The sequence below is a fragment of the Podarcis tiliguerta genome, assembly GCF_965153285.1.
Source record: "Podarcis tiliguerta genome assembly, chromosome: 1".
NCBI classification, from domain to species: domain Eukaryota; kingdom Metazoa; phylum Chordata; class Lepidosauria; order Squamata; family Lacertidae; genus Podarcis; species Podarcis tiliguerta.
In genome coordinates this window covers 50697060-50709589 of record NC_139534.1, presented here as the reverse complement: position 1 = coordinate 50709589, position 12530 = coordinate 50697060, and the positions used below count along the sequence as shown (strand labels likewise).

At 42.3% G+C, this 12530-nt stretch overlaps 1 protein-coding gene across 50 annotated transcripts in view; it reads left to right on the top strand.

Moving 5' to 3' along the window:
* Positions 1–12530, top strand: part of TNS1 (tensin 1) — a 327340-nt gene that overhangs the window by 218364 nt on the left and 96446 nt on the right. For 36 of the 50 annotated variants that reach the window (XM_083429724.1, XM_083429722.1, XM_083429720.1 and 33 more), the window contains 6 exons: positions 359–408; positions 4966–5137; positions 5892–5942; positions 7777–7899; positions 11127–11191; positions 12396–12479. In XM_083429724.1, the coding sequence (XP_083285850.1) occupies positions 359–408; positions 4966–5137; positions 5892–5942; positions 7777–7899; positions 11127–11191; positions 12396–12479 (545 nt within the window). The remainder of the gene's footprint in view (positions 1–358; positions 409–4965; positions 5138–5891; positions 5943–7776; positions 7900–11126; positions 11192–12395; positions 12480–12530) is intronic. The other 14 variants (XM_083429717.1, XM_083429725.1, XM_083429723.1 and 11 more) reach the window with 1 other exon arrangement.

Here is a 12530-nt window from a genome sequence, read left to right as displayed (position 1 = left end):
GAAGTAAACATTTGGTGGAATGCAGGGTGCAGTACTGAAGACTATTCAAATACCTGAGAAGTGGGGAAAAGAAGGAGGTTGCAGTCTAACTGAAACTCCAGAACCTTAAATGCAGATGTTCCAGAATAAGCTTCTATGAGATATCTAGAACAGGGATATTTTGTGTGTGGGAGCAGAAAACATGTTTGATCGGGTTACCTTAAAGTGATATTTTCCAGGTCAGGCTAGGCAGGTCAGGCTTAGAAGCTAGGCAGAAGGAGACCAGTTGCTTCCATTCCTGCTGAACGTGTCACTCTACAGTGAAGCAAGTACTGCAGTAACATGCTTTCTCACCCTTTTGTCACTCTCGTTTTATTAGGTGTTTGCAAAGTCCCCCAAAATTATCCAGGCACGACGTAAACCCTCAAGGTAAGGCTCAGTGTTTGATGAGAGTACTTCATGGAGAGTCTTTCTTGTGAAACTCAAAACACCAAGAAACTCAAGTGGGGTGAGCGCAGCTGTGTTCAGGTTCCGCTTGCAGCTTTCCCACAGGTATCTGCTTGGCCAGTGTGAGAACAGGATGCTGGACTAAATGGACCTTTGGCCTGATCCAGCAGGGCTCTTCTTGTGTTCTTCCACTGCTCTCTTCATAATTAGGGACATGCAAAACTGCCTCCATTATTTCCATGGATATATCTGCCTTGCTTAAAATTGATAACGCATGTTCAAGATATTTATCTGCGAAAGCTAATACACTTTTTTTAAAACAACAACAACAACAACAAGGGTAGGGTTTTCCCCAGATAGTTATTTGACATGTTAGTTCATGTGTTCAGATCTGCTGTTATACTGCTTTGTTTTTTTTTTTTATAAATATTTATTAAGTTTTACATAAACAATAAAAAACAGCATAAACAACACATAACACAGAAAAAATACACAAACATAAAACACAAAAACAACAATAATGAACAATAAAAATAAAGAAAATTAAAAAAAAAATCTTCATAATAACCTTGCATTTACTTGTTTCTGCGACTTCCCCCAACCTCCCTACTCTGTATTCCAAATCAAATGTTCTGTCTGCAAATTCTTTCCCTTTATCATAATTTACTTTCTCATCATCTTAAATCCATGACCCATAATTATATTTCCTTCAATCTAAATTTTGGATCTTTTTCTGTTCACCTTTCTTGCTAAAAACCAGTCACCTTCAGTCCGATATCTTCAAGTGTTCATTATCTTGCAGTATTTCTGTAAATAGTCTTTAAATTTCCTCCAATCTTCCCTCACCGTCTCTTCTCCCTGGTCTCTAATCCTGCCGGTCATCTCTGCTGATTCCATGTAGTCGATGACTTTCATCTGCCATTCTTCCAGAGTGGGTAACTCTTCTGTCTTCCAATACTGTGCAATAAGTATTCTTGCTGCTGCTGTAGCATACATAAAAAAAATCCTATCTTTCTTATGCACCTGTTGGCCAACCATGCCCAAGAGAAAGGCTTCTGGCTTCTTCGGAAATGTGTATTTAAACACTTTTTTCAGCTCATTGTAAATCATCTCCCAGAATGCCTTTATCTTAGGGCACGTCCACCAAAGGTGAAAGAATGTACCTTCAACTTCTTTACATTTCCAACACTTATTATCGGGCAAATGGTAAATTTTCGCAAGCTTGACTGGTGTCATGTACCACCTATATATCATTTTCATTACATTCTCTCTTAGGGCATTAGATGCCGTAAATTTTATACCAGTGGTCCATAACCGTTCCCAGTCAGCAAACATTATGTTATGACCCAAGTCTTGTGCCCATTTAATCATCACTGATTTCACTTCCTCGTCCTGTGTATTCCATTTTAGTAGCAAGTTATACATTCTTGACAAAATCTTAGTTTTGGGTTCTAACAATTCTGTCTCCAATTTTGATTTTTCCACCTGGAAGCCAATTTTTCTATCCATTTTAAATGCTTCCATTATTTGATGATAATGGAGCCAATCTCGGACTTTACTTTTTAATTTGTCGAAACTCTGTAGTTTCAATTTGTCTCCATCTTGTTCTAAAATCTCCCAATATTTTGGCCAGTTTGCCTCCATATTGAGCTTTTTTAGTGCTTTTGCTTCCATTGGGGACAACCACCTTGGGGTCTTGGTTTCAAGCAAATCTTTATACCTCATCCAAACTTTGAACAATGCATTCCTAACAATGTGGATTTTAAACATTCTATGCACTTTAACCTTGTCATACCATAAATATGCATGCCAACCAAAAACATTATTAAATCCTTCTAGATCCAACATGTCAGTGTTTTCAAGAAGTAGCCATTCTTTTAACCAACAAAAGGCTGCCGCCTCATAATAAAGTTTCAGGTCTGGCAGGGCAAAGCCCCCTCTTTCTTTTGCATCGGTCAATATTTTAAATTTTATCCTTGGCTTTTTGCCCTGCCAGACAAATCTAGATATATCTCTTTGCCACCTCTTGAAACAATCCGTCTTATCTATGATTTGCAGTGTCTGGAACAAAAACAACATTCTTGGCAATACATTCATCTTTATCACAGCAATACGACCCATTAAGGAGAGTTTCAAATTAGACCATATATCTAGATCTTTCTTTATCTCCGACCAACTTTTCTCATAATTGTCTTTATATAGATTTCCATTTTTCGCGGTCATAGTAATACCCAAATATTTCACTTTTTTCACTACTGCCAATCCTGTCTCATTCTGAAATCTTTCTTTCTCAGTTTCTGTTAGGTTCTTTGTCAAAACTTTAGTTTTTGTTTTGTTCAATTTAAACCCTGCCAATCGACCAAACTCTTGGATCAGTTCTAAGGCTCTTTTCACACTGGATTCTGGCTCCTGTAATGTCAAAACTAGGTCATCTGCAAATGCTCTTAATTTATATTGTTTAGCTCCGACCTGAATCCCTCTGACCAATTGGTCCTTTCTAATCATATTCAGCAACACCTCCAGGACTGATATAAACAGCAAAGGAGAAATTGGGCAACCTTGTCTCGTACCTTTCTCTATTCTGAACTCCTCGGTAATTACACTGTTTACAATTAACTTAGCTTTTTGTTCAGAATAGATTGCACCTATACCATTTTCAAACTCCTGGCCTACCCCCATACTTTGGAGATTTTTCTTCATAAAACTCCAAGAGATATTATCAAAGGCCTTCTCCGCATCCACAAATATTAGAACCGCCTTAGTATTTATTTTTTCTTGTAGAAATTCCAAAATGTCTATTATATTCCTTACATTATCTGATAGATGTCTTCCTGGGAGAAAGCCTGCTTGGTCCTTATGAATCTCCTCTATTAAAACCTTCTTGAATCTTCTAGCCAAAATATCTGCAAAAATTTTGTAATCCACATTAAGTAATGATATTGGGCGGTAGTCTTTGAGTTGGTGTTTCTGGGTCTCTACCTTTGGTATAAGTGTAACAAAGGCTTCTTTCCACGTATCTGGTGCCTTCTCCCCCTGAAGTATTTTGTTACAAACTTCTTTGTTCTCATTTAAAGGCACAGAGATTTAGGATATGTTGTGCATGGCTCCCAGCTGAAAGGCAAGGAGTAACTGAAAGGAGTAACTGGAACTGAAACGGGTAACCTTAAGAATATAATAAGAGCACTAAGAGATCAGGCCAATGGCCTGTCTAGTTCAGCATCATGTTTCCTATAGTGGTCAACAGCATGTCTCTTGGGAGCCGAAAAGGGCAGTCACTCTCTTCTGCTATTTTCTCCCAGTAGCTAGTATGTTGCCTCTGATGCTGGAGGGAGCCTTTGCATATGCACCCATGCTTCTTCTTAGAAAGAGCACTTACTGGCTTACTCTTGAATAGGGTGCAATGACAATTTTTCTATTTATGTTATTGCCAGAACACTATTTTCAGGGTGCATATTAACATCCTGCACAATAGGGCAGCGCTTGTTTTTGTTCTACTTCCCTATGAATCCACAAACATTTTTGGACAAAGGGTTTCTTAATTCAGGATGCTTAATAAAAGCTGAAAAATGTGTTTCCTTGTGGCCCTACGCTTGCGTTACATGGTGTCAGTGCTGACATCCAGTGTTTGGCTTAAATATTTCCCCTTCTCCAAACACACATGCACTTATAGACATTATGCAACAATACCTATTTATGGTGCTGTATTCCTTGGTTGGAATTATTCCCACAGCAGTTTCTCTGGTTGCTGAAGTCTCTGGGTATCCCCAGATTTCATTCTCTGCATTTTGCACCAGTCATCCTGCACAATGGAACCATATTCTGCCGTGCAGTATTTCAGTGAAAGAAAAGCTCAAAGAGAATGTTGAGAATGGTCTCTCTCTTCCTTGGAGCCACAGTATGGCCTCACTCCTGATAAGTGTTCATAAGCACACATGATGATGATTTAATTAAAATCTCCATGGAACAACTGCACTTTAAAAAATGTTCAGAAGCCCACTTGAAACACCCTGTGAATGTCCTCTAAAGTTGTCCGCAGAAGCAAAGTGAAACAAGTTTGTGTATTTATTACTGCTAATAATAATAGTTTATTAATCACCTTCCACCCAATTGTGTCATGATGATGTGCAATAAACAAAAACCGGGAGGAAACAGCTGAACAGGAATGCTGTTCCACAGAACAGGCAGCCATGCTAAAAGTCCTGCTCCAGATTACTTGCTTTGCTTGCTCCACCAGCCTGCTGGAATATTTCTCGATTCTGTCCTCACCCCAGGTGCTGGTGGCAGCAATAGCAGCAGCAATGGTTGCTTGCTCCACCTGCTCACTTGGGACTTCTTGGACTTCCCTTGCCGTGTTGAAGCTTGGCTGCACAACAGACCAGTGCAAGTAAAGTAAAATGATGTGTATATACACACACACATACATGCACACAGATGCACAAACAGTGCTAGGGGAAGATTACACAGACAGACTTTCCTATCTTTAAAGCTTTGTTCTTTCCTCTCTGCCATTGACGGTTTAGTTGCTTCTCTTTGCCCTAGGAGCTTGAGCCTAAACCAGGCCATGGAGGATACTTGTGAGCTAGACCTGGTGTATGTCACAGAACGGATCATTGCTGTCAACTTTGCAAGTTTGTCGGAGGAGCAGACCTTCTCTAGCAATCTGAAGGAGGTGGCACAGATGCTGAAATCCAAGCATGGGGACAGTTACCTGGTAATAAGAGTGCGATATTTTAATGCTTTTTTACTGTCTTCAGAAATATGCTGGGAGCAACTGTGTTCTGTGAGCATTGAATTCTGACATCATTAGCTATATTCTATTTCCCACAAATGCACCATATCAAAGAAGTCCAGACTTTCTTTTGTAATTGGTCTAGACCTAACTCATTTTCCTGGTCATTGATGAAGCCCTTCTGTACTGATTTCTACTTTTCAAAATTTCATTGTGGTTTTGTGTCACAACATCTCTAAACCCCTTTCGCCATAGACAACGCTGCTGATTCTGTCCACTAGGTGGTATTCAACTAGGATTTACTCAAAGAAGACTTAGTTATGTTCATTAATGCCAATGGGTTTACTCTGAGCAAACCTTAGTTGAACGCCACTCATTTTTGTTGTTAACGTAATGCTGGCAGCTTCAAAATCCTGAAAGCCCACCTCATTCACAAATCCATTTCATTTTCCATTCAAGTAAATTGCAGAAAATATATGGGTGCCTAAGCAGTACATGGAGCTAACTCTGAAAATCCATACTATTATCATTATTTAGTGTACAGCTCATGCTTGCAATTCCAGGAAGAGGAAGCACATGTGCATGTGTGTGTTTGTGGTAGTGGTGGGGGAGAAACATGTCATAGCCTTGGAATCCTTGGATGCTCCCATTCAGTTTTCTATCATATTGTTGTCCACAGGCCTCCACCTCATCAACCAACTCATCTAACATGGTTTATTTCTTTCCCATCCACTAGCTTTTTAACCTGTCAGAGAAGAGGCATGACATCAGCAAGCTCCATTCCAAGGTAAGATGGAGATGCTTATTGATAAATCATGTTTTTTGGTGGAAAGGGTGAAAGAGAGATATCTGTGACAGGCTGGGGAAGAAAACTCTATGATACTCAGGGTCCCTTCCAGCTATATAACTCTATGAACCTAAACATGCTACAATTCAACCTCCAGATCTACTTCCCCTCAGTTGTATGTAGTTTTTGGCTCTGGGCTTCAGTCTCAGAGGGGACTGCCTGAGTTGTTCCTGTTCTGCTTTTTGGAGTTCCCTCTAATGTGCTGCTCCTTAAGCCTTTTGTATGTGTACTTCTCTCTGCATGTTTGTTTTGTCCACTAATCCAACCATGCTGCTGCTGTCTTTGGTTGCCAAAGAAGCTGTTCATCCATCCAAGGCCAGGCACATGGCTGAAATTCTTTGCCTGCCTCTCTGCTCTGAAGGAACAGCTAATGTTGCAGGTTTGCCACCACATGTATCAAAGGACAGTGGAAGCAGGTTGATATTGCTAGGTTGGCAAGTTGTAGTCAGGTGGGGAGCCAGGGGCAAAATACCAATCTCCTAGAAATTTCTGGGACAGAGATAGGAAGTGGTTTCCTTCTGCAAGCAAAGGCTCTAGCTTCACTTGTCAGAAATTACAGCAAAGCAAAAAGACGAGATATAAGTATTAGAAATTGGGATATGAATGTAACCTAGCATTTACTGTATATAAGCTATTGATGGTGTTCAAAGTACTTCATCTAAGCAGTCTTTAGAACAACCCTGTACAGTAGGTCAATATTATTACCCCCCTGTTTTAGAGCAGGGTAGAAGCTGAGGCTGAGATAATAGTGGCTTGCCTTGTGAGCTCCTGGCAGAGCCAGCCATGCTCGTAGTCAACACATGAGTATGCACACAGATCCATACTGTAGGATGGCCAATTATTCATCAATGAAGGTTGTTAGCATTGGCAGTTCTGCATGCAAAATATGGCCTTTGCGAAGTTTTTATGGAAGCTGTTGAGATGTTCTTAAGGAATGTGCTCAGAGCTCCCCAACTTTCCATATAAACCCAGCCTCAAAACTCTGTAAAGTGGATTATGCCATGAAGTACTATGGGAATTGGGACGCGGGTGGCGCTGTGGGTAAAATCCCCGTGGCAGGGTGCGCTCCCGTCGTTCAGTCCCAGCGCCTGCCAACCTAGCAGTTCGAAAGCACCCCTGGGTGCAAGTAGATAAATAGGGACTGCTTACTAGCGGGAAGGTAAACGGCATTTCTGTGTGCTGCGCTGGCTCGCCAGATGCAGCTTGTCACGCTGGCCACGTGACCCGGAAGTGTCTTCGGACAGCGCTGGCCCCCAGCCTCTTAAGTGAGATGGGTGCACAACCCCAGAGTCAGACACGACTGGCCCGTACGGGCAGGGGTACCTTTACCTTTACCCTACTATGGGAATTTGTTGTCCTTTCATGCTGCCTCAGAATCTTGTGCCTGAATTGAGCTAGCCTCATCCTGCCTAATGGCCTTCAAAACTGGGATTTGTTGTTGTGTAGTCTTTTAGTCATGTCCGACTCTTCGTGACCCCATGGACCAGAGCATGCCAGGCACTCATGTCTTCCACTGCCTCCCGCAGTTTGGTCAAACTCATGTTGGTAGCTTCGAGAACACTGTCCAACCATCTTGTCCTCTGTCGTCCCCTTCTCCTTGTGCCCTCAATCTTTCCCAACATCAGGGTCTTTTCCAGGGAAAACTGGGATACCTTTGTTCAATAGCAACATCTAACCAAAAATGTACCGGGGGAGGAATCTTCATCTTCTTTAACACTTCCTTTCTTCTTCGTCTTCCTCTTGCTTGGAAACCTCTGCTCTCCTTCCGCCACAGGTGCTGGATTTCGGATGGCCTGACTTGCACACACCTGCCCTGGAGAAGATATGCAGCATCTGCAAGGCCATGGATACGTGGCTCAATGCTGATCCTCACAATGTGGTGGTTCTGCATAATAAGGTGAGAGAGAAGCGAAGGAGTTTTCCCTGCAGAGTTTCTATGTGGTTCCCTCCTCTGCTTAGTTGGAAAGGACAGGATAGGTGGCTGTGTGAATGACAGCCATTTGTTTTTCACTTCTGTGTTTGTGTGTGTTTTGGGGGGGCTTGCGGGGGTTATTTGGTTGTTGTTTTTATTCTGATTATATACTTTGTGGTTTTATATTCTGATTTTGTTCTGTGACCCGCCCTGAGACCTCCGCGTATAGGGCGGTATATAAATTCAATTAATAACACCACCACCACCACCATTTGAACCTGGCATCTGAAACTTACCAGGGATGGTGCCCGCCTGATTTCTAATGGGAAGGAATTCCCTAGACCTGGGCCTACTACATGGAAGGCATGAGTCCTCATTGCCATAATTTGTGCTTCTGGTCTATGGGAGACCATTAATATGCTCCCCCAGATCATCTCAGTGATTGGCTTAGGACACACAGGGACATTCAGGTATCCATTGCCTAACTTTTGCAGGAGTTTTGTACATTAGTGCAACCTGGCCTAGTAGCAGATGGGAAAGAAAGTCCACCCTCCCTTTAGCAAGCCTATGACAAACACACATGGCCAGACTGGCAAGTGAATTTTATTTCTCCATGGCAGCTGTGGGCAGTAGAGTGGCTTCACAGAAGGCACATGCAGGCTGTGTGGTGCATACAGATCTCTCCTCTAGTACCTCCCTGCCCTCATCATCTGTCTTTCTCTGCCTAATGGTAGGAGCAGCCCTGACGCTGCTGGTATTGCATTAATGATCATATTTGCATTGTTGTTATATTTGGACATTTTATTCCTTTCATTGCTTATGTATGAGGATGGAGAGTGTTGTTGCTTATAAAAAGATTCTTGCTGTTTTGTTCAGATCATTAAACTTCAGTCAGAAATGCAAGCAGTGGAAAAAGGAAGCAGTTTACTTCTATGCCTGTAATGGGAATCAGAAAGTATAATGTGTATAAGAGTATTGGAAGAATAGTATGGGAGTAAAGATGGGAGTTGGATGGGGATTAGGTATTTAGCAAGCTGTGAAAGGAGAAGGAAGTATATCTTTATAGATCACTAGACTTCTGTGATGAAAATGCATATGGATTTGATATGCATCAGCTAACTGTGGAAAATTAATCAAATACCTTTTAGATTATAGTTTGGGGCTTTCTACTGCCTTTGGATTTCTGCTGTTGGTGGTGTAGTCCTTTGTTCTGAAATCTGCATGGAACCCCTTTGGAGAGATTGCTTGAGATTTTTGGAATGAGGTGCCATGAGTATGCTGATGACATCCAACTCTGATGGCTTTTTCAGATGTGATTTTCCTGGGTTTAAAAACCATAATTAAGCCATGAAAGTCTGTAGGGCCTGCACATTTCTCTCTCCCTTTCTCTCCCTTTTCTCTCCCTTGGTCCTGGTCAGTTTACATTGCAGTTTCACATCATGTCCAAAATGGGGAAATATGACTTAATGCCAACTTATTAACCAGGATCTTAAAGCCAAATCAATCCAGCAAGGTTACTGTTTTCCCCAGGCCATTTGGGTGTGCAGTGCAATTTATCCGCCACTTCAGTTTTTATTTCAGTGCTTTTTTATGAGTTTGGGTCCCTTTTTATGTTTTTGCTGTATTGTATTGAATGTTACTGTGTTTTATGTCTTTATGCTGTAACCTGCTTTGGATTGATCAGAACAAACTCTGTGCACAGTTTTAAGTACAACAGATAAAACAAAATAGACCCTGACAACAGATTCAGAGTCATACTACATGCAGCAGGGCAGCCATGCTTATTTGTGAATCTGCCCAGCTTGCTTATGGAGCAGGATTGGGGTGACGCCCATTTTAAAAATTGAAACAGAGTACATAGATGAGGGATGTTGGTGCTAACTTCTCCCCAATGTACTTCCTTGCCCTCCATTTCTCCACTGTTCCTTTCAAGCTTCCAGCACTGGAGTTGAATTGAGAGAGAGAATTGTTTGAAGCACAGTTAGCTTATGTTGTACCCTCCAGGTCAGGGTGGTCCAATACATGGCCCAAAGGCCCTCAGCAACATTTGACCCTTGTGCTGAATTCCAGCAAGGTGCTAGGTTTTGGGAAAGAGGCACGAGGGCTCTGATAGGGTCCTAGAGTCCACTCCTCCTTCCCAAAGCCTAGTTAGTGTTTCCCAGCTTTGGGAATGAGGTGGGAGGACTCTGGGACCCTGCCAGAGCCTTGCACCTCCTTCCAAAGCCTGGCATTTCCCTTACCTGGCTTTGGGAAGGCAGTGCAAGGGCTGGATTGGGTGGGGTGTCCCTGGGCTCCTTTGGGAGGAAGACTGGACAATAGATAGAAATAATAAACATAATACCCAATGGTTTCAGGGTGAAGCAGATAGGTATGCACAGATCTACAGCAGCTTTCTCATTTTAAAATAGCTCTCTGGTTAGACATTGAGCAGTTTGTGTTTTGAGGTATGACCGTGGGTGCACCAGTTTCCTCTGAAAAGTCTTTTCTTCACAACGTGGAGATTGGGTTTATGAGAGGATGCCACAAAATCAGAGCTCTCTAAGGCCTCTTAGATTCCCTGCAGGTCAATTGGTGTCAAAGGGAACAGCGACATCTATTGACCGGCCTTTCCTTCCTGGTGGAAAATGCATTGTAAGGAGTAATCGAGAGTGAAGTGGAATCAACCAGCCGGTTTCTCCCTGCCAGCCAACATAACCTTTGATTCTTTTAATTTCCAGTAATAGGTTGCCTGGTCTGAATGGAGCCTGCTCCTCTCAAAAGCCTGGACGTATCAGTAGGACATTGTTCCATGGAATGCTTGAGAAATTAAACCTTTGCAAATGCCGATATGAATTGACCTGATTTGGACCTTCCGGACCAACATGTAGATTGGAACTTAATTACCCACAGCCTTTCATGTTTCCTGAACGTTCTGACAGAGTTCTTGGTGCAAAAATGTAGCAAGTTACATTTGCAAATGTGCATTTTGAGAGAAAACACATTTTTAAAATAGGTATTCAAATGCACCTTTTTGTGTGACTTTTTAAATAAAAAGAATGCAGAGTGATGTGGAAATAAGTGTACATAGGCAAAACCGACATGGATTGAATATTGTTGTTCTATTCACTTTGGAGAGATCAGACCTTTTAGTGGAGATGGATAGCTGCTTTCTCTTTTACAAGACTTTCTTACTGGTCACTCTAAACCACTTGTTTTGCTTATGTCTTCTGCAGGGGAACAGAGGCCGGACAGGAGTAGTTATTGCTGCCTACATGCACTACAGCAACATTTCAGCCAGGTAAGAGAGCCTCATGCTATGTTGCATGAGGGGTGGTGAAGACTGTAGCTTTAGTGGTGAGAGGTAAAGTGGAAGAAGGAACAGGCTATTCTGGAGTCTCTGCAACTTTAGCATGTCTGTTTTGATCATAGCAGTCCAGAAAACAACCTTGGAATGTAGTTTCCTGAAGTAAAGTCCCAGATCACCCATCCTAATATAGGCACTCCAGTCATGCTCTTGTGCCGCATCAAAGCTGGTGGTGATTATAGAACTGTTCTATAGAACACAAAATACCTAATGGGAAATAGCTCTTGTCTGGCCATTCTTCTGTGAGTGGGAGAAGTTTCCCACAGTGCTTTGGCTTCTGGAGAAAGCCTTTCTGTTTGGTTTATATGGGAACGAAGGGCCCCAATGAAGCTTCCTGCTGGCCAATTCTCCAGGGAATGAGCTTGAAGGGAGGTGGCCAGAGAGAGTGACTGGAGGACAAGGCCAACAAAGAGGGATGAGAACATGCATTAGGGCCACTGAGTTGGGGTGCAGAAGCTTTGATCTTCTGGGTCTCAATTTTTTTGGTCCCAGAGGGGTCAGTGAAAAGAAAAAAAGTTTGTTATAGTTAGGCTGAGACCATTTCCTGCTCTACAAGGCAGAATCTCCAGTAAGTGACAGTATTATATATGTACTATACTAGAGAAAGAAACATAAAGCTGTGATATATGCATTGCTCTACTGAGGATTGGCTTATTGCATCAGTACCTCAATTGACTTATTGCATCAATACAGTCAATTGGCCAAGGCAGTCAATTAACCTATTGATAGGATGCCTAGAAATGTCATCATTTTTCATTTGAAACAAAACATTTGGCAGCATGATAACCCATCCCATGCATGTCTATTCAGAACCCCTACTGAATTCAATTGGATTTGTTCCTAGTTGGGTGTGTATAGCCAGTGTGGTGCCCTCTCGATGTTATTGGGCTGCAGCTCCCATCAGCCCCACTCAGCATGGCCAATAGGCAAGGGTCAAAGAACTCCAGCAACACATGGAGGGCAGCATGTTAGCTGACCTGGGATTGCAGCCTGAAATCCCTATTGAAATTCCCTATATCAATTATTGGGGAAGAAAGCTCTTCTTACTTGGGGCCTCTCTTTTTCCCGAGCTCACTTATGAACTTTCCCCCTTTCCCATGGAATATGTCTGTGCCAAACTCTTTTCTTTATTCCACAGTGCAGACCAAGCTCTGGACCGGTTTGCCATGAAGAGGTTCTATGAGGACAAGGTGATCCCAGTGGGGCAGCCATCGCAGAAGAGGTTAGTCTGGAGGGCAGGCTGGTGAGGGTTTTCCGCCTTCTATTGAGTGTG